Genomic DNA, 12,384 nt, shown 5'->3' with positions numbered 1-12,384 from the left:
CGGGAATGGCAGCGGCTCTCGGAAAAGATTTCATTGCTCGCTACCAGCCTGCGCTTCGGGAGTGTGACCATGCAGATCCGGCTGCGAGGGGACAACAGGACACACGAGACCCAGGGCCGGAGCGGCGACACATCCCGGCAGCGAGCAGGTCGGTGGTGGGACGCCCGGTAAAACCGGTGGCATGAGCCCAGTCCAGAAAACAGGTGGTTTCTGCTTCATTTCCACGGTCCCAGCTCGGGCGGGTTTGGGTCCCTGTGCGGATGCGTTTCCTGCTGTGAAAATCTGCATCGTTGCTTTTAAGCCGCATCCTTCCCGGAGGCTCGCGAGGGCCTGGCCGTGCGCCCGGAGGAGTTTGCCGACTGCTGGAAATGACTAGAAGAATTTATAAAACAAGAAGTCCGTCCCTCCCGCGGGCTTCCCGGCGTGCTGCCGTCTCCTGTGGGACTCGGGTGCCAGCACGCAGGGTCTCGTGGGCTGTGCAAACCCGAGCATCCTGCTTGGTTCAGTCGAACCAGTGATGGGGGATGAGGACGTGACGCTGAATCCTGGGCAATGCCTGCAGGAGGGCTGGGGCTCACTGTGCTTCTGTGTCTCTGCCTCTTGTTCCCCCCCCCTTCACCCCCCTGAACCCAGACTCCAGACCTAAATGAGCTCTGAAACCGTTGGGCAGCACCCGCCTGCCCACCGTGATCCCCAGGCTCCTTCCCGGGGTGAGGGCTGAGCCCTCCGAGGCTTTGCTGACCCGCGTCGAGGTGAACTGCACCGGGGAAAAACTAATCCCCAATTAGGGTGTTTGTGTTGACTTTCCGCCGCCGGCTCCAACTTCCGAGTCATTAGCCTCCAAAAAAAGATCCTGGTTTTCACATCTTGCCCCTCCTCGGATGGCAGCAGAACCAGTTTGAAAAATATATTTGCACAGTTATGGCTCATTGTCCAAATAATCACAGTGAGAGGGAGAGTATCTGTTACCCTCCGGGGAGAGCTCTCGTCAGATGGGCGAGAACAGTAAGGGAGGAAGACAAAGAGGAAGGTCTTCCTCAGTTTTCCCTCCGTTAGAGTCCTGGTCCTGGTAACGACGGAAAGTCCAGGAGCTCCCTAAAGCACCAGCCCTTCATGCAGAGCCCCAGAAAGTTTTACCCCCTCCCCAGAGAGCTCCAGCGTCGGCAGCATGCCGGGGTACGCAGCTGGGTAACTCATTTTCCTCTTGCAGGGCCAAGATGGTCACAAGGACACCGGGCAGCTGGCGGGGAGAGCGGTGTCTGGAGCTCAGCTCCCGCCAGGCCAAGGCAGAGGCACACGGGAGGGGAATCAGAGAGGCAGGGGGCTGCCACGTGCCCTAAGAGCCCCCCGCCGTGCCTGATCCCTGGGAAGTGAGATCCCAAATGGCACCTAAGGGTGCTGAAACACATCAGCCCCCGGCTGCGGCGTCACACCGAAGCTCCGGCTGCTCACGCCGGGACGGCTCGAGCTCGGTGCAGTCGTTGGGGTGTGCTTGGCCCGTGCTCTATCCCTGTTTCCTTCCCCTTGCCGGGGCAGCGGGAGGGATGACTGCTCCCTCATTACTCATTAACGCCTCTGGTGCTCGTCGGCAGCGGGGACAAGGTCCTCACACGGCCACCCCGGCCCCACTGAGACCCGCGAGTGCCACTTCCCACCCTGATGCATCCCTGAGAAGGAGCTGCTCGCTCCAAATCCCTCCCATGGGGACAGGAGCCGGAGCTGCTGATCCCTGCTTCTTGCCCCAAAATATGGAAAATCCCAGCAAAAAGCTCTCAGTGCTCTGGCAGCAGTGACCCTGTTAGAGATCGCTGGGACACGGGCACTGGTTGAAATCAGCACTGTGCTACTGCTTTAAAAACGGGTTTTATAGAAGAGTGCCTGGGCCATAAATGTCACTGGAAGAGCAAATGCAGGCAGCTCCTCGCTTGGGTGTGTTGTATGAGGAGATGGTGAGGAATAAATAGCCCGGTTGTTCCCTGCCTGGCTCCCTTGTGCTGGGAGGGACGGCTCTGTCACAGCCTCCCAGGAGCATCACCCGCCCCTGCAGCATCCCAGGGGCCCATGGTCACAAGAGGAGGCTCCAGCTCTTGTGCGAGTGCTTGGATTTGAAAAGAGAAAGCCTGGGGGAAAGTCAGCACAGCCCCGGTGCCCGACGAGCACAGGGTGCCATGTAGGATGTCACAAACACGTCAGCTATTTGCTCCGTAAGTGCCCCACGGGCTGGTGACAGGCGCTCAATGGCGTTGATGGTACGTGGCAACGCCAGAGCTGGGATATGAAATCCCCCAGCACGGCCCAAGCGCGGCTGGCAGCACCGGGAGGCAGCGGGGGGAAGAGGGGAACGTCCCCAAAACCGGGCGTCCATCACCGCTGCTTCAAAGGCACCTTCAGGCCTGAGCCTGCCACTTCAGCCCCTGCCAGCTCCGTCACACAAGCGACGTTTTGGGCTGCCAAAAACGTGGGTCTCCTGTTGCAAGGGCTGCTTGTTCTGGGCTGTTCGTGCATGTTGAGCCGTGCACACACGTGCATAAGCACACGGACACGTGCGCACACACACACACACACACACACCGTGGTGGGCACTGCAGGAGCGTGGCTGAGCGCTGCTTGGGGCACCCATAAACTCGTGGCACGATGTGACACACAGAGGGGCAGCAGTGGGAGCTGCCAGGACAAACAGCCTTGATGGAAATGTTTAAATCCCAGTAGCAGCCGGTGTTTAGAGGCCGGTATCGGGGCTGAGCAGAGATAAAGCCTCAGGAGTGCGCTGCGGGAGCGGGTGCTGGCAGGGGCTCCGGTGCTCAGTCCCCGCAGCTGGACCCCCCACCTGTCCCCGTCTCCCTGGGGAGCAGCTGTGGCAGGAATGGCGCTTCCCTCGTCCCCGCAGGGAGCGCGGGACCCAGCACCCAGATAAGCGGGAGCTGCTGACGCCTGTGGCCCGGGGGCAGGGTCTGGCCCCGCTCCGGCGCAGCTCCCAAGGTCCCTGCGGGATGGACGGCGCCTTCGGGCTCTCCCTTTCATCTCTGCCCTGGCTGGGCACATGCCCACATGGCACTCCTCTTCTACTTCCTCCTCTTCTTCCTCTTCCTCCTCCTCCAGCCCCAGGGGTGACCTTGCCTCCCTCTCGCAGGATCTATCCAGAGCCTCTTCCCCTGGGCCGGTGCACCGGGAGTTTTGCGACGGCTCCGGCATCTCCGTGGTGGGTGCGTGACGAGCCCCCAGGTGCCAGATCCTGGGACTGGCCTGCGGGGCTCACCCTGTGCCGGCTCCCACAGCAGCATCCCCACACCGAGGGGCACCGAGGGGGGGCCACATCCAGCTCTTAGCCAAGGAAACTGAGGCAGGAGACGAAGCGAGCCAAGATGTTCCCAAATGGCCAGTGGCATCCAACCCCCCAGACTCAGGCAAATGCCCCTGGGTGCCAGCCCCACACAGCTACGGCTTTATCTGGGGACCTCCCACCCACCCAGGGCGAAGGGGCCACCTTGCGAGGGCAGGGCAGGAGCGGGCGCGCGGTGCCGCCGCCCTCCGAGCCAAGATCCGTCCCTGGAAGCACTCCCGGCTCCTGCGATGAATCACACTTTCCCCCTGAGATCAGATTGCAGCTCCTGCGCGTGGAGGGGGGGGCTGGATCTAGCACCGCTCACCCTGCCACAGCCGGACCCCCCCGCGCCCCCGGCAGACAGGCAGGCGGAGAGCACAGGCCAGTTTTGCCGCTGCTAAATCCCGTCGACGCTGGGATTTGGGCAGGTTGGGCACCTCGTGGTGCCGCCAGCGCTGCCGAGCCCCTGGTCAAGGTGGCTCCAAAGTTGAGCAAACCGCCCTGGTACCTAAAGATCGTGGCGGGGGGGACAGCCTGGGGACAGAGTCAGAGCTGCCATGGCAGTGCCAAGGTGGTGGTGCCAGGGTCGGCGAGGCCGCGGTGCCGGCTCCGTCTCTGCCCACAGGGAAGATCTGCCAAGCGTGACAGGAAGGAAAAATCCACCAGGAAGGGGGACGGTAGCACCAGCACCAGGTCACCGGAGAGGAGGCGAAGCGGCCCACGGCCACTCCGTGCTCCCCACGACCCCCGCCAGCCGCTCGCCGGGTCCGTGCCGGTGGGGCAGGGCAGTGACCGGACCCGCCGCCATTTACTCTAACAGCCGGAACATTTTGTCTCTCAAATACTCTCCTGCCTTTTGCTTTCCCCTCCCGCAGCGCCGCCGATAACTCCCTGCCAGCTCTGTTTACTGGAGCAAAGTCCACGCGGGTTCGCAGACGACGGCGTCTCTCCGCATCGACCGAACGCAGCACGTGCCCGCGGCCGGCCGGGCTCTGCCCAGCGCATCGGGGTCCGGCATCCGACACCCGAGCCGGCCGTTGCCTGGTTATAGCCACAAAACAGCCCCGCGCCGGGGCCGGGGTATCCTCTTACGGAGCAGAGAACAGCTGAGCCTCTTCAATCCCCACCCTGCCCTTGGCAGCGCATCAGATAAACCCCAGCCGGGGCTCGGCAGCGCCGCTGCCATTGTCCCCGCCATCCCCTACAAGGGTTTGTTGGACCCAGCCCGCACGACCTGCAGGTTTCTCTCCTTGGCAGTTTCAGCTTTAGATATATATTTATACACGCAACTTGTGCGAATTAACAGCATTCCTCTCCTATTGAGTCAAAAGTCTCGGCACATAGAGAGGCGCTTCATGGAAAAAAAAGGGAGAAAAAAAAAAAAAAAAAAAAGGTGGGCCATGCTGAAAAAAGCAACAGGATCAAAAAAAAAAACCAAACCAAGAGAAAAAAACACAACACCTAAATCTCCCTTTTCCTTTTAAAGCTCTGTTTGCGGGAGATGGTCAAGCGCAGTTATTTTAAATCTGATTCCAGCAGCCCAGCAGTGAGCGAGGCATGGGCAAGGTGTCGGGGACGGCGTTGGTGACGCGGGGACGGGGTGGCACTGGGCGGTGTTGCAAGCTGCGGTGCGCGTTGCTGGGCGATTTCGGGGGACGTAAGCTGGCAACTTCCTGAGCGGCGAGTGTCGACTTCCTGAGCCGTGGCGGCAGCGGGCAGGATCGGGCCCTGGCAGAGGTAGGCTCGCTTGGTTCAAATCCGTCGAGCGACGGCCAGGCCGAGCGGCCGGTGGCCGTGCCACCCCCTCAGGCTGCTGCACCCGTGCCAATATCTATATTTTAGATATATCTAAAATACGCATTTCATATAAATACGTTAATACTATAACCGCTGAATGGGTGGTTTAGGGTGCTGTAGGGTGGGGAGGATGGGGACGGGCACTGCGGGACAGCGCAGCTGCAGGGACTGTGGGTGAGCAGAGGTGGAAAACCACATCTGTGGGCAGTGAAGGCAGCAGTGAGGGCAGCAGTGAGGGCACCGTCACTGCCGGGTGCCCGGGAGCATGGCCACAGCCACCACGGGGCTTCGTAGTGTGAAAAAAAACCATCTTTTCTATCCCCAAACCAGAGGGGAAAGGGGAGGCAGGGCCGGGGGTGTGGGTGGAAGGGGAAGCGGAGGCTGCGTTCTGCCATGACGGGGGGGGTTGTGGGGCCAACCTGGGGCATCTACAGAACCCTGAGGTGTTTAATACATTACTATGCGTTAATAAATAGCGAGGGGGGTGCAGCACCGCGCTGCCAGCACCCTCGAGCACCTCGCTCCCTCACAGGATGAGGCCGTGGCGTTCGGCGGCCACGTCCTGCATCCTCCAGCGTTTCCCCTTTCAGCCGCCCGCGTCGGAGGCGAACCCCACACACTCCCAGGGGACACCGCCCCGGCCCCCCGCTGTCCCCATCCCGGCCCCCCACGTCCTGCTTGGGACCCTGGCAGGATGGGGTCCCCGTCGCTCCTGGGAAGGAGCCCCCCCAGCACCGTAGGAAGGGGCAGGTTTGAGGCTACACAAAACCTCCACCTCAAATCATGGGTGGGAACAGACGGAGCGGGATGGGGGGCTGAGGGGGAGGCTCCCCAGGGATGCGGGTTGGCTGCTGCCAGCCCCTGCGGCTGCCTCTGCCAAGGATGCAGACGGCTTGGCCCTCCCCGCCCTCCTCCTCCTCCTCCTCCTCCTCCTCCTCCTCCCCGTGGCGGAGGGAGGCAGCCGCCCGCAGCTGGCACTGCAGGCGGTGGCCGGGTGAAGCGGCTGCTCCGGGGAATCTGATTTCCAGCCCTGTTTATTAATAACCCCCCCCCGCCCCATGCTAAGCCCATGTGCAGCGCAGAGCCGGAGGCGCTGGGTTCCAGGGGAGGAAGGTAAGAGCCCACCCGGGGGGGTGAGGAGAAGGGGCTGGTGTCCGCCGAGGAAGAGGCGGGGGGGGGGGTCCCATGGGTGCGGGATCCTTGGCGAGGTGGGGGGGGACATGGGGCAGGCGAGGGGGCTGCCAAAGCTTAGGGTGGAGGGATTTGGGGGGGGTGAGTCTAAGGTTCATCGCCCAGAAGCATCCCCGAACCCCCAGGAGTGTGGAGGGGGGAGGAACGGCCCCCTCCGGGGTACCCAGGAGTGCTGCCCAGCTGGGGGGGCTCTGGGATAACGGGGGGTGGGTGAGAGCGAGCCCCTGCACCCTGTTAGAAGGGTGGGACGGCTGTTCCCCCCCCTCCTGCCCCGCCGATGTAAAGCAGAGCCGAGAACTTTGAAAAAACAAGCGCTGGCACCGGAGGAGGGCAAGGAAAAATGAAACGGGGCCCTTTCGCCACCTTTCCAGGCGCTGCCCCTTCTCCGGCCGTTGAGTCCGAGGCTGTGATGTGTCATCGCTGCCGAAAACTACCTTATTAGGAGAGAAAGTATCAGTGAAAATCAGTTCTTTCCTTAAAGCCGTTGCTGCGAGCCGAGGGCTGCCCGCGAGTGCCAGCCTGGCTCATTCCTTGGGGGATGACTAGACATGAGCTCAGCGGCGTGGCCGGGAGGTGAGAGCATCCTCCCACCCAACCCACCGGCTCCGGCTCCTGGAAGCGGCAGGAAAAAGCCCGGCTCATCCCCGAGGGTTGTCCTCTCCATCCTCCCCTAAACAGCACCCGGGGTAAAAATGTGAGACACGAGGTGGTGGCAGCTGGAGGTACCGGCGCTGGGGGTAATGACGGGATCGGATGACTCTGCAAAGCGGAGCTCGCCCGGCTCCTGCTGCAGGAGCTGCCGCTCGCTCGGGCACTGTAGTGTGGTGCTTTTCCTCCATCTCAGCCATCTCGGAGCCCGCCCGCGCTTTAGCAGCACGTTCCCTTGCTCTGAGGTTATGGCACACTGCTAAAATCCCAGCAAGTCTGACTGGGGGTGCCCACACCAGTCACACCAGTGCTGCCGGGGGAGACCGGCCACAGCACGGTTGCAGCTCCTGTCAGCACCGGGGTAGCTCTTGGGTTTGGGGGCCGGGTTTGCACCCCTCGCTCTTTCTCCGTGGCAGTCAGTCACTTTAAGAGGGTTTTGGCCAAAGCTGGCAGTTTGGGTCCAAGTTGTCATCAGAGCACAAGCGCAGCCCTGCCCAGTTTGCAGAGCCGGAGGGTGACACGGGGACAGTCACAGCAGCAGGGCCACAGCGAGAGCACCCCCAGCTCCGCCTGCTGCGGGGCACCCGCCTCTCGCGGGGCAGAGGGGAAGGGCCGAGACCGGTTACACTCATTGCTCTGGTTCATGTCTCTTCTCCTTTCCAGGGACCTGATGGCAGAGCCTGAGCCCCCTCCGGAGCTGCAGGAGGATGAAGCCGGAGCATCCTCAGCCCCGCAGGGAGTGGCTGCGGGTGCTGCTCTGCACCCGGACCTTCCATGCAGCCTGTTAGACCCAGCGGAGGGTGTGGGGGTGACACCCCTGCACGGGGGCAGCCCAGACGCCTGCCAGGAGCCGCAGCCAGACAGCAGGGATGCTTCCTTGGAGTTAAACACGCCAGGGCTTCAGCTGGATGAGGATGTGGCCGGAGCTGGGATCCCACTGGATGTGGACGTGGCAGGAATCCCGCTGGACGTGGATGAAGGTGGGACAGGGATCCCACTGGACGAGGATGCAGATGGAGTAGAGATCCCGCTGGATGTGGATGGGGCAAGGATCCCGCTGGACGAGGATGCAGATGGAGTAGGGTTCCCACTGGATGTGGATGGGGCAGGGATCCCGCTGGACCTGGATGCAGAGGGAGTAGGGATCCCACTGTACATGGACACAGATGGGGCAGGAATCCCACTGGACATGGACGCGGAGGGGGCAGGCAGCCCCCTGGACGCGGATGACCCGGAGCGTCAGTGCCTGACCCTCGAAGAGCTGGGTGACTACTTCCAAGAGTGCATCGAAGCCGTCGAGCAGCTGGAGAAAGAGAGAGACAGCCTGATCGCGGAGCTCGCCCAGCTCCGGGAGCCGGCGCTGCAGGAGATCCGCCATGCCCACGAGGAGATCCAGGCGGCCTGCCGGCTGCTGGCCAAGGTGGAGCTGGAGAGGGACAACCTGAAGGATGAGATCCGGCAGATCAAGCAGAAGCTGTTCAAGGTGACGAAGGAGTGCGTGGCTTGCCAGTACCAGCTGGAGAGCCGGCGGCACGACCTCTCCCAGCACACTGCTTACCAGGGCGAGCTGGAGACCCAGGCTGGGCAGCTCTCCGGCGAACTGTCCCGGCTGAAGGAGACCTGCGAGAAGGAGAAGGAGGTTTTGAGGCAACGCTTGGAGACTCCACTGTGTCGTCAGGATAACCTGTACCTGCAGGAGAGCCGCCGGCTCTCCATGGAGTTCGAGAGCTTCGTGGCGGAGAGCCGGCGGGGTTTGGAGGAGCACTACGAGCCCCAACTGCTGCGGCTGCTGGAGAGACGTGAGGCGGGGGCGAAGGCGCTGCAGGAGATGCAGGGAGAGATCCAGGGGATGAAGGAAGCCCTGCGGCCCTTGCAGGGGGAGGTCAGCCGGCTGCGGCTGCAGAACCGGAGCCTGGAGGAGCAGATTGTCCTCGTCAGGCAGAAGCGGGATGAAGAGGTTGGGCAGTACCGGGTACGTGCCCGGGCTGGGCACCTCTCACACCCTCTTGTTTAGAGAGTGGGAGTTGTGCTTTGCAGCTGGTGAAATGTAAATGCTGAAGATCTTGCTTGCAGGGCCAAGGGGTGTGAGGTGGACGAGGAGGGTAAGGGTTGAAGTCAGAAGCATCCCCTGCCCTGGCACAGCAGCCCCTGGGCGTAGGGCAAACCCGAGATCACAGGGATGTGGTAGCAAAGTGCTGCATCTTCCCTGAATGAGCTTCCAGAAGAAAGCTTGCTCCTGACTATATTCTCACTTGGGTTTGATCCACCCCTTGGAAACGGCGCCAGCGAGCAGGGATGAGGCAGAAGGGATGGGGGGTTTTCCTTCCCAGAGCGGGCCCGTGGCAGAGCTGAGCGATGCTGCTGAGCACAGGCACCGCACGGTTCCTGCAGCTTGTGCTGGCATGGGGGCTGAGCTCAGGTGCTTGGAAAAGTCAGTTTTAACTAAAAGGAGCAGAGGCAGATCCTGCCCTTCCCACAGCCAGGAAGGGTCTCACCTCCCGTCCCTGCAGCCCAGGGGCTGGGCTGCCTCCCAGGAGGGTTATTTCTGGCTGCTCCAGGCATCCCCTGCCAGCACCTTGTCCTGAGGGACAAGGCAATTCAATATCTACAAGAGCACATTTGGCAAAGAGGCTCCGCAATTAATCTCCCCCATTTCAACACTCCCTCTTCTCGGCTCGTAATTGCTGCCTCCTCCCAGCCTGGCTCTGAGCAGCTTCTGGAAGCTGGCAGCCCCCTCCATCGCTTCTCCTCCCTGCTGAGCTGGGGACCGGGCCACCAGTGCCCGTGACACTGCTCGTCTTGGATTTCAGGGTCTGCTCTCCCTTGGAGGACAGGACTTTGTGGCATCCCTGATGTGCCTCCACATTTTCTTTTTCCCAAAATCCTTGTTTGTCTTCTCCTGACTCATACAGTTTATACAGATCTGACAGCTTGTCAAAACACACACAAAGTAGACTAGGGGATAAAGGCAACCAGCCGAGAGAAGCCTAAGGACCCAAAGCATCACATCCCAGCCCAAGCTCCCACCTTTGTAATAAAACAAAGCTTTTTTTGCAGAGATTTTTTGAGATAGTGGCGAGCCAGCCATCAGCCTGGCTGCGCTTTGTCCAGACAAAGAGGCAGATCCCCTGTAAGAGCGTGGGCACTGAGACAGCCAGCCTTCCTCCCCCAGCTAATCCACTCTTCCTCTTCTTACTCCCCAGGAGCAGGTTGAGGAGCTGGAAGACAGGCTGAAGGAGCTGAAGAACGGGGTCCAGCTCCAGCAGCGCAAGAATCAGGAACTGGAGGAGCTGAGGACCAGCCTCCACCAGGAGCTCTCCATCTACAAGTCCGTTTGTGTCTCGTCTCTGCGGTGGGGAGGGGCTGGGAGGAGGAGGATGGTGGAGGAGGAAGGCTCCTGGTCCCTGGGCACATGGCCGGTGTGTGAGCAAGGGGTTTGGCGGGGCAGCACAGCGGGAGCTCCAGATCTTTTGCCATCCAGCAAGTAGGGATTTGGTGGCAAATCCCGTACACGAGGAGCGGAGGTTGCTTTGCAAGAAGCAGGCATGGCAACTTAAACCAAAGTGCTGGTTTCCTTAGGAGCGTGTGGAAAGCGAGGTTTAGGTTTAGGAAGCAGCATTGTGGATGCTCTCAGTGAGTGAGAACTATCCTCTGCTTACCACCGCTGCCGGTTTCACTCAGGTCTTATTACACAAGATTTTTTTTAAGCCCCAGAGAACGTCCTTAAGTTTGTGAACTTTTACTCACCAACTTTTGCATTAAACTTCACTCCGATCTCAGCTGTACACACTTTTAACCGTTTTCTGTAACTTCACTGTTACTTTAGCATTCTTTTTCCCCCCCCCCCTTCTCCACTCATACCTCCTCATGCAAGCGCACCACAGGAGGTTATGCCCTACCACAAATAAGTTTTCTTTGATCCAGGTGAGACTTTAGCACGGTAAGCACAGGGGAAGAGATCTCCATTTCAGCCTGTCATGTCACCAACCATTCCAAGATGTATTAACAAGAAATCACATTTACAATTCAGACCAGATCCAAGCAACCCTCCCATCTTCGCTGCTTGGGGTCCTTCTAAATCACAGGTCTAAATCACAGAGCAAGATTTCAGCCTGGGTGCAGCAGCAGAGTCTCTTAACTCCAGGCAATCTACAGCTTGCCCTCCCTGGAAGCGATAGCGTGCGAGGCTTCTCGTGTGTCAGGACACCTCATTAAGTTTCACGTTTGCACCGGGGACCTCAGAGTTAAGCTCAGCTCTGAGCTGCCGTCTCCCATCGCTCACACCAAAAATGACATTCCCTTCTGTTAAAGCCTAGTGTTTGCCAAGGGCTCGGAAGGGCTGGGCTAGGTCCGCACGCTCACAAGACCAGGTTGTGAGCCAGTTTGTTTCCTAATCGCTTTTCTTCCATACTGTGAACAGAATGTTTTTCAGAAATAGCACAAGTGTCCCCCTTCCCGCTTTTCTCCAGCCAGAGTACTTCATGTAAATATTCAGTAGCCTAAACTTACTTTCTACCCATACAGGAGTTGCTTAGAAATCTACGGCCACCTTTGCAAATCGGATGAAAAAGCAGAGCAGGACTGCTAGGACCGACGGACTTTTCCTCACTGTAGCAAAAAAAAAGGACAGAGGCATCTGCCAGGGACGTCTCCTCCTGTTGCTTATCCTGCCCGAGGCACAGCAGCTGCCTGAAGCTGGGAATACCAGACAATCCTTTGCCTGGGTGTATTTCTCAAGGTGCTGCTGTTAACCGTGTAGCAAAACTGCTTTTCCACAGAGGAGCAGAGAAAATAATACTTGCACTGAACCATGGACACATATGAAGAATAACAGATGTAGTTTTGCTGTGTTTGGAAAAAAAATGTATCTCGTTTTGGTCCATAGGTGGGTTGTATAAGCCTGCACAGAAATTTGTTCTGGAAGCCAGGATTAGGGGGGTTGATTTTTAAAGTTTACATGCAAGAGAAGCTTCATCCTTTTAACAGGATTTTCTTTTGTATTTCAAGGGTCTCTGCTGTATTGCAACATGCTTAAAGGTCCCTTCCAGCCTCAATGATTCTATGCTCCACCGTGGGCCACAGGAACTAGTTTGTGGATAATAGGTTTCCACTTTATATAAAGTCTCACACTGAAAATAAAGGTCAGAGTTGAAGGATCCTTTTAATTCTCAAAGCTGCGTCTCAGAGAAAAGAACAAGCCTGTGCCTCAAACCGAGGTACTTGTATCAAACTATCTATGCTGCAGACTAATAAAAAAAAAAAAAAGTTCTGTGGCAAGGGTTCCAGGTAGACTTAAAACCTGGCACATTTCAGCGCATTGACTGCTCGGGGATATCAAGTACTCATTTCACAAAAAGCAGCAGAAACAAGAGGGGGAGAATCACCCACATGTTACAAACTAAGGAGTATCTATAACAGCACTTAGT

The 12,384-nt window shown here is 59.1% G+C and overlaps 1 protein-coding gene across 3 annotated transcripts; it reads left to right on the top strand.

Annotated features, from left to right (window-relative positions):
• The first annotated feature begins 6,084 nt into the window (after positions 1–6,084).
• On the top strand, positions 6,085–12,194 carry SYNC (syncoilin, intermediate filament protein). 3 transcript variants are annotated; one of them, XM_074926063.1, is made up of 4 exons: positions 6,085–6,232; positions 7,622–8,930; positions 10,162–10,377; positions 11,483–12,194. In XM_074926063.1, exons 1-4 carry the CDS (start codon positions 6,189–6,191, stop codon positions 11,522–11,524), a joined length of 1,611 nt encoding a protein of 536 aa, XP_074782164.1. In that variant the 5' UTR covers positions 6,085–6,188; the 3' UTR covers positions 11,525–12,194. The 3 variants fall into 3 exon arrangements, with proteins under 3 accessions (XP_074782164.1, XP_074782165.1, XP_074782162.1); XM_074926064.1 differs by having other exon boundaries at positions 10,162–10,286; positions 11,483–12,190; XM_074926061.1 differs by lacking the exon at positions 11,483–12,194 and having other exon boundaries at positions 10,162–11,468.
• Positions 12,195–12,384: the final 190 nt, after the last annotated feature.

This window comes from Athene noctua, chromosome 24, assembly GCF_965140245.1.
Source record: "Athene noctua chromosome 24, bAthNoc1.hap1.1, whole genome shotgun sequence".
NCBI lineage: Eukaryota > Metazoa > Chordata > Aves > Strigiformes > Strigidae > Athene > Athene noctua.
This window is presented reverse-complemented; position numbering and strand designations above follow the sequence as displayed.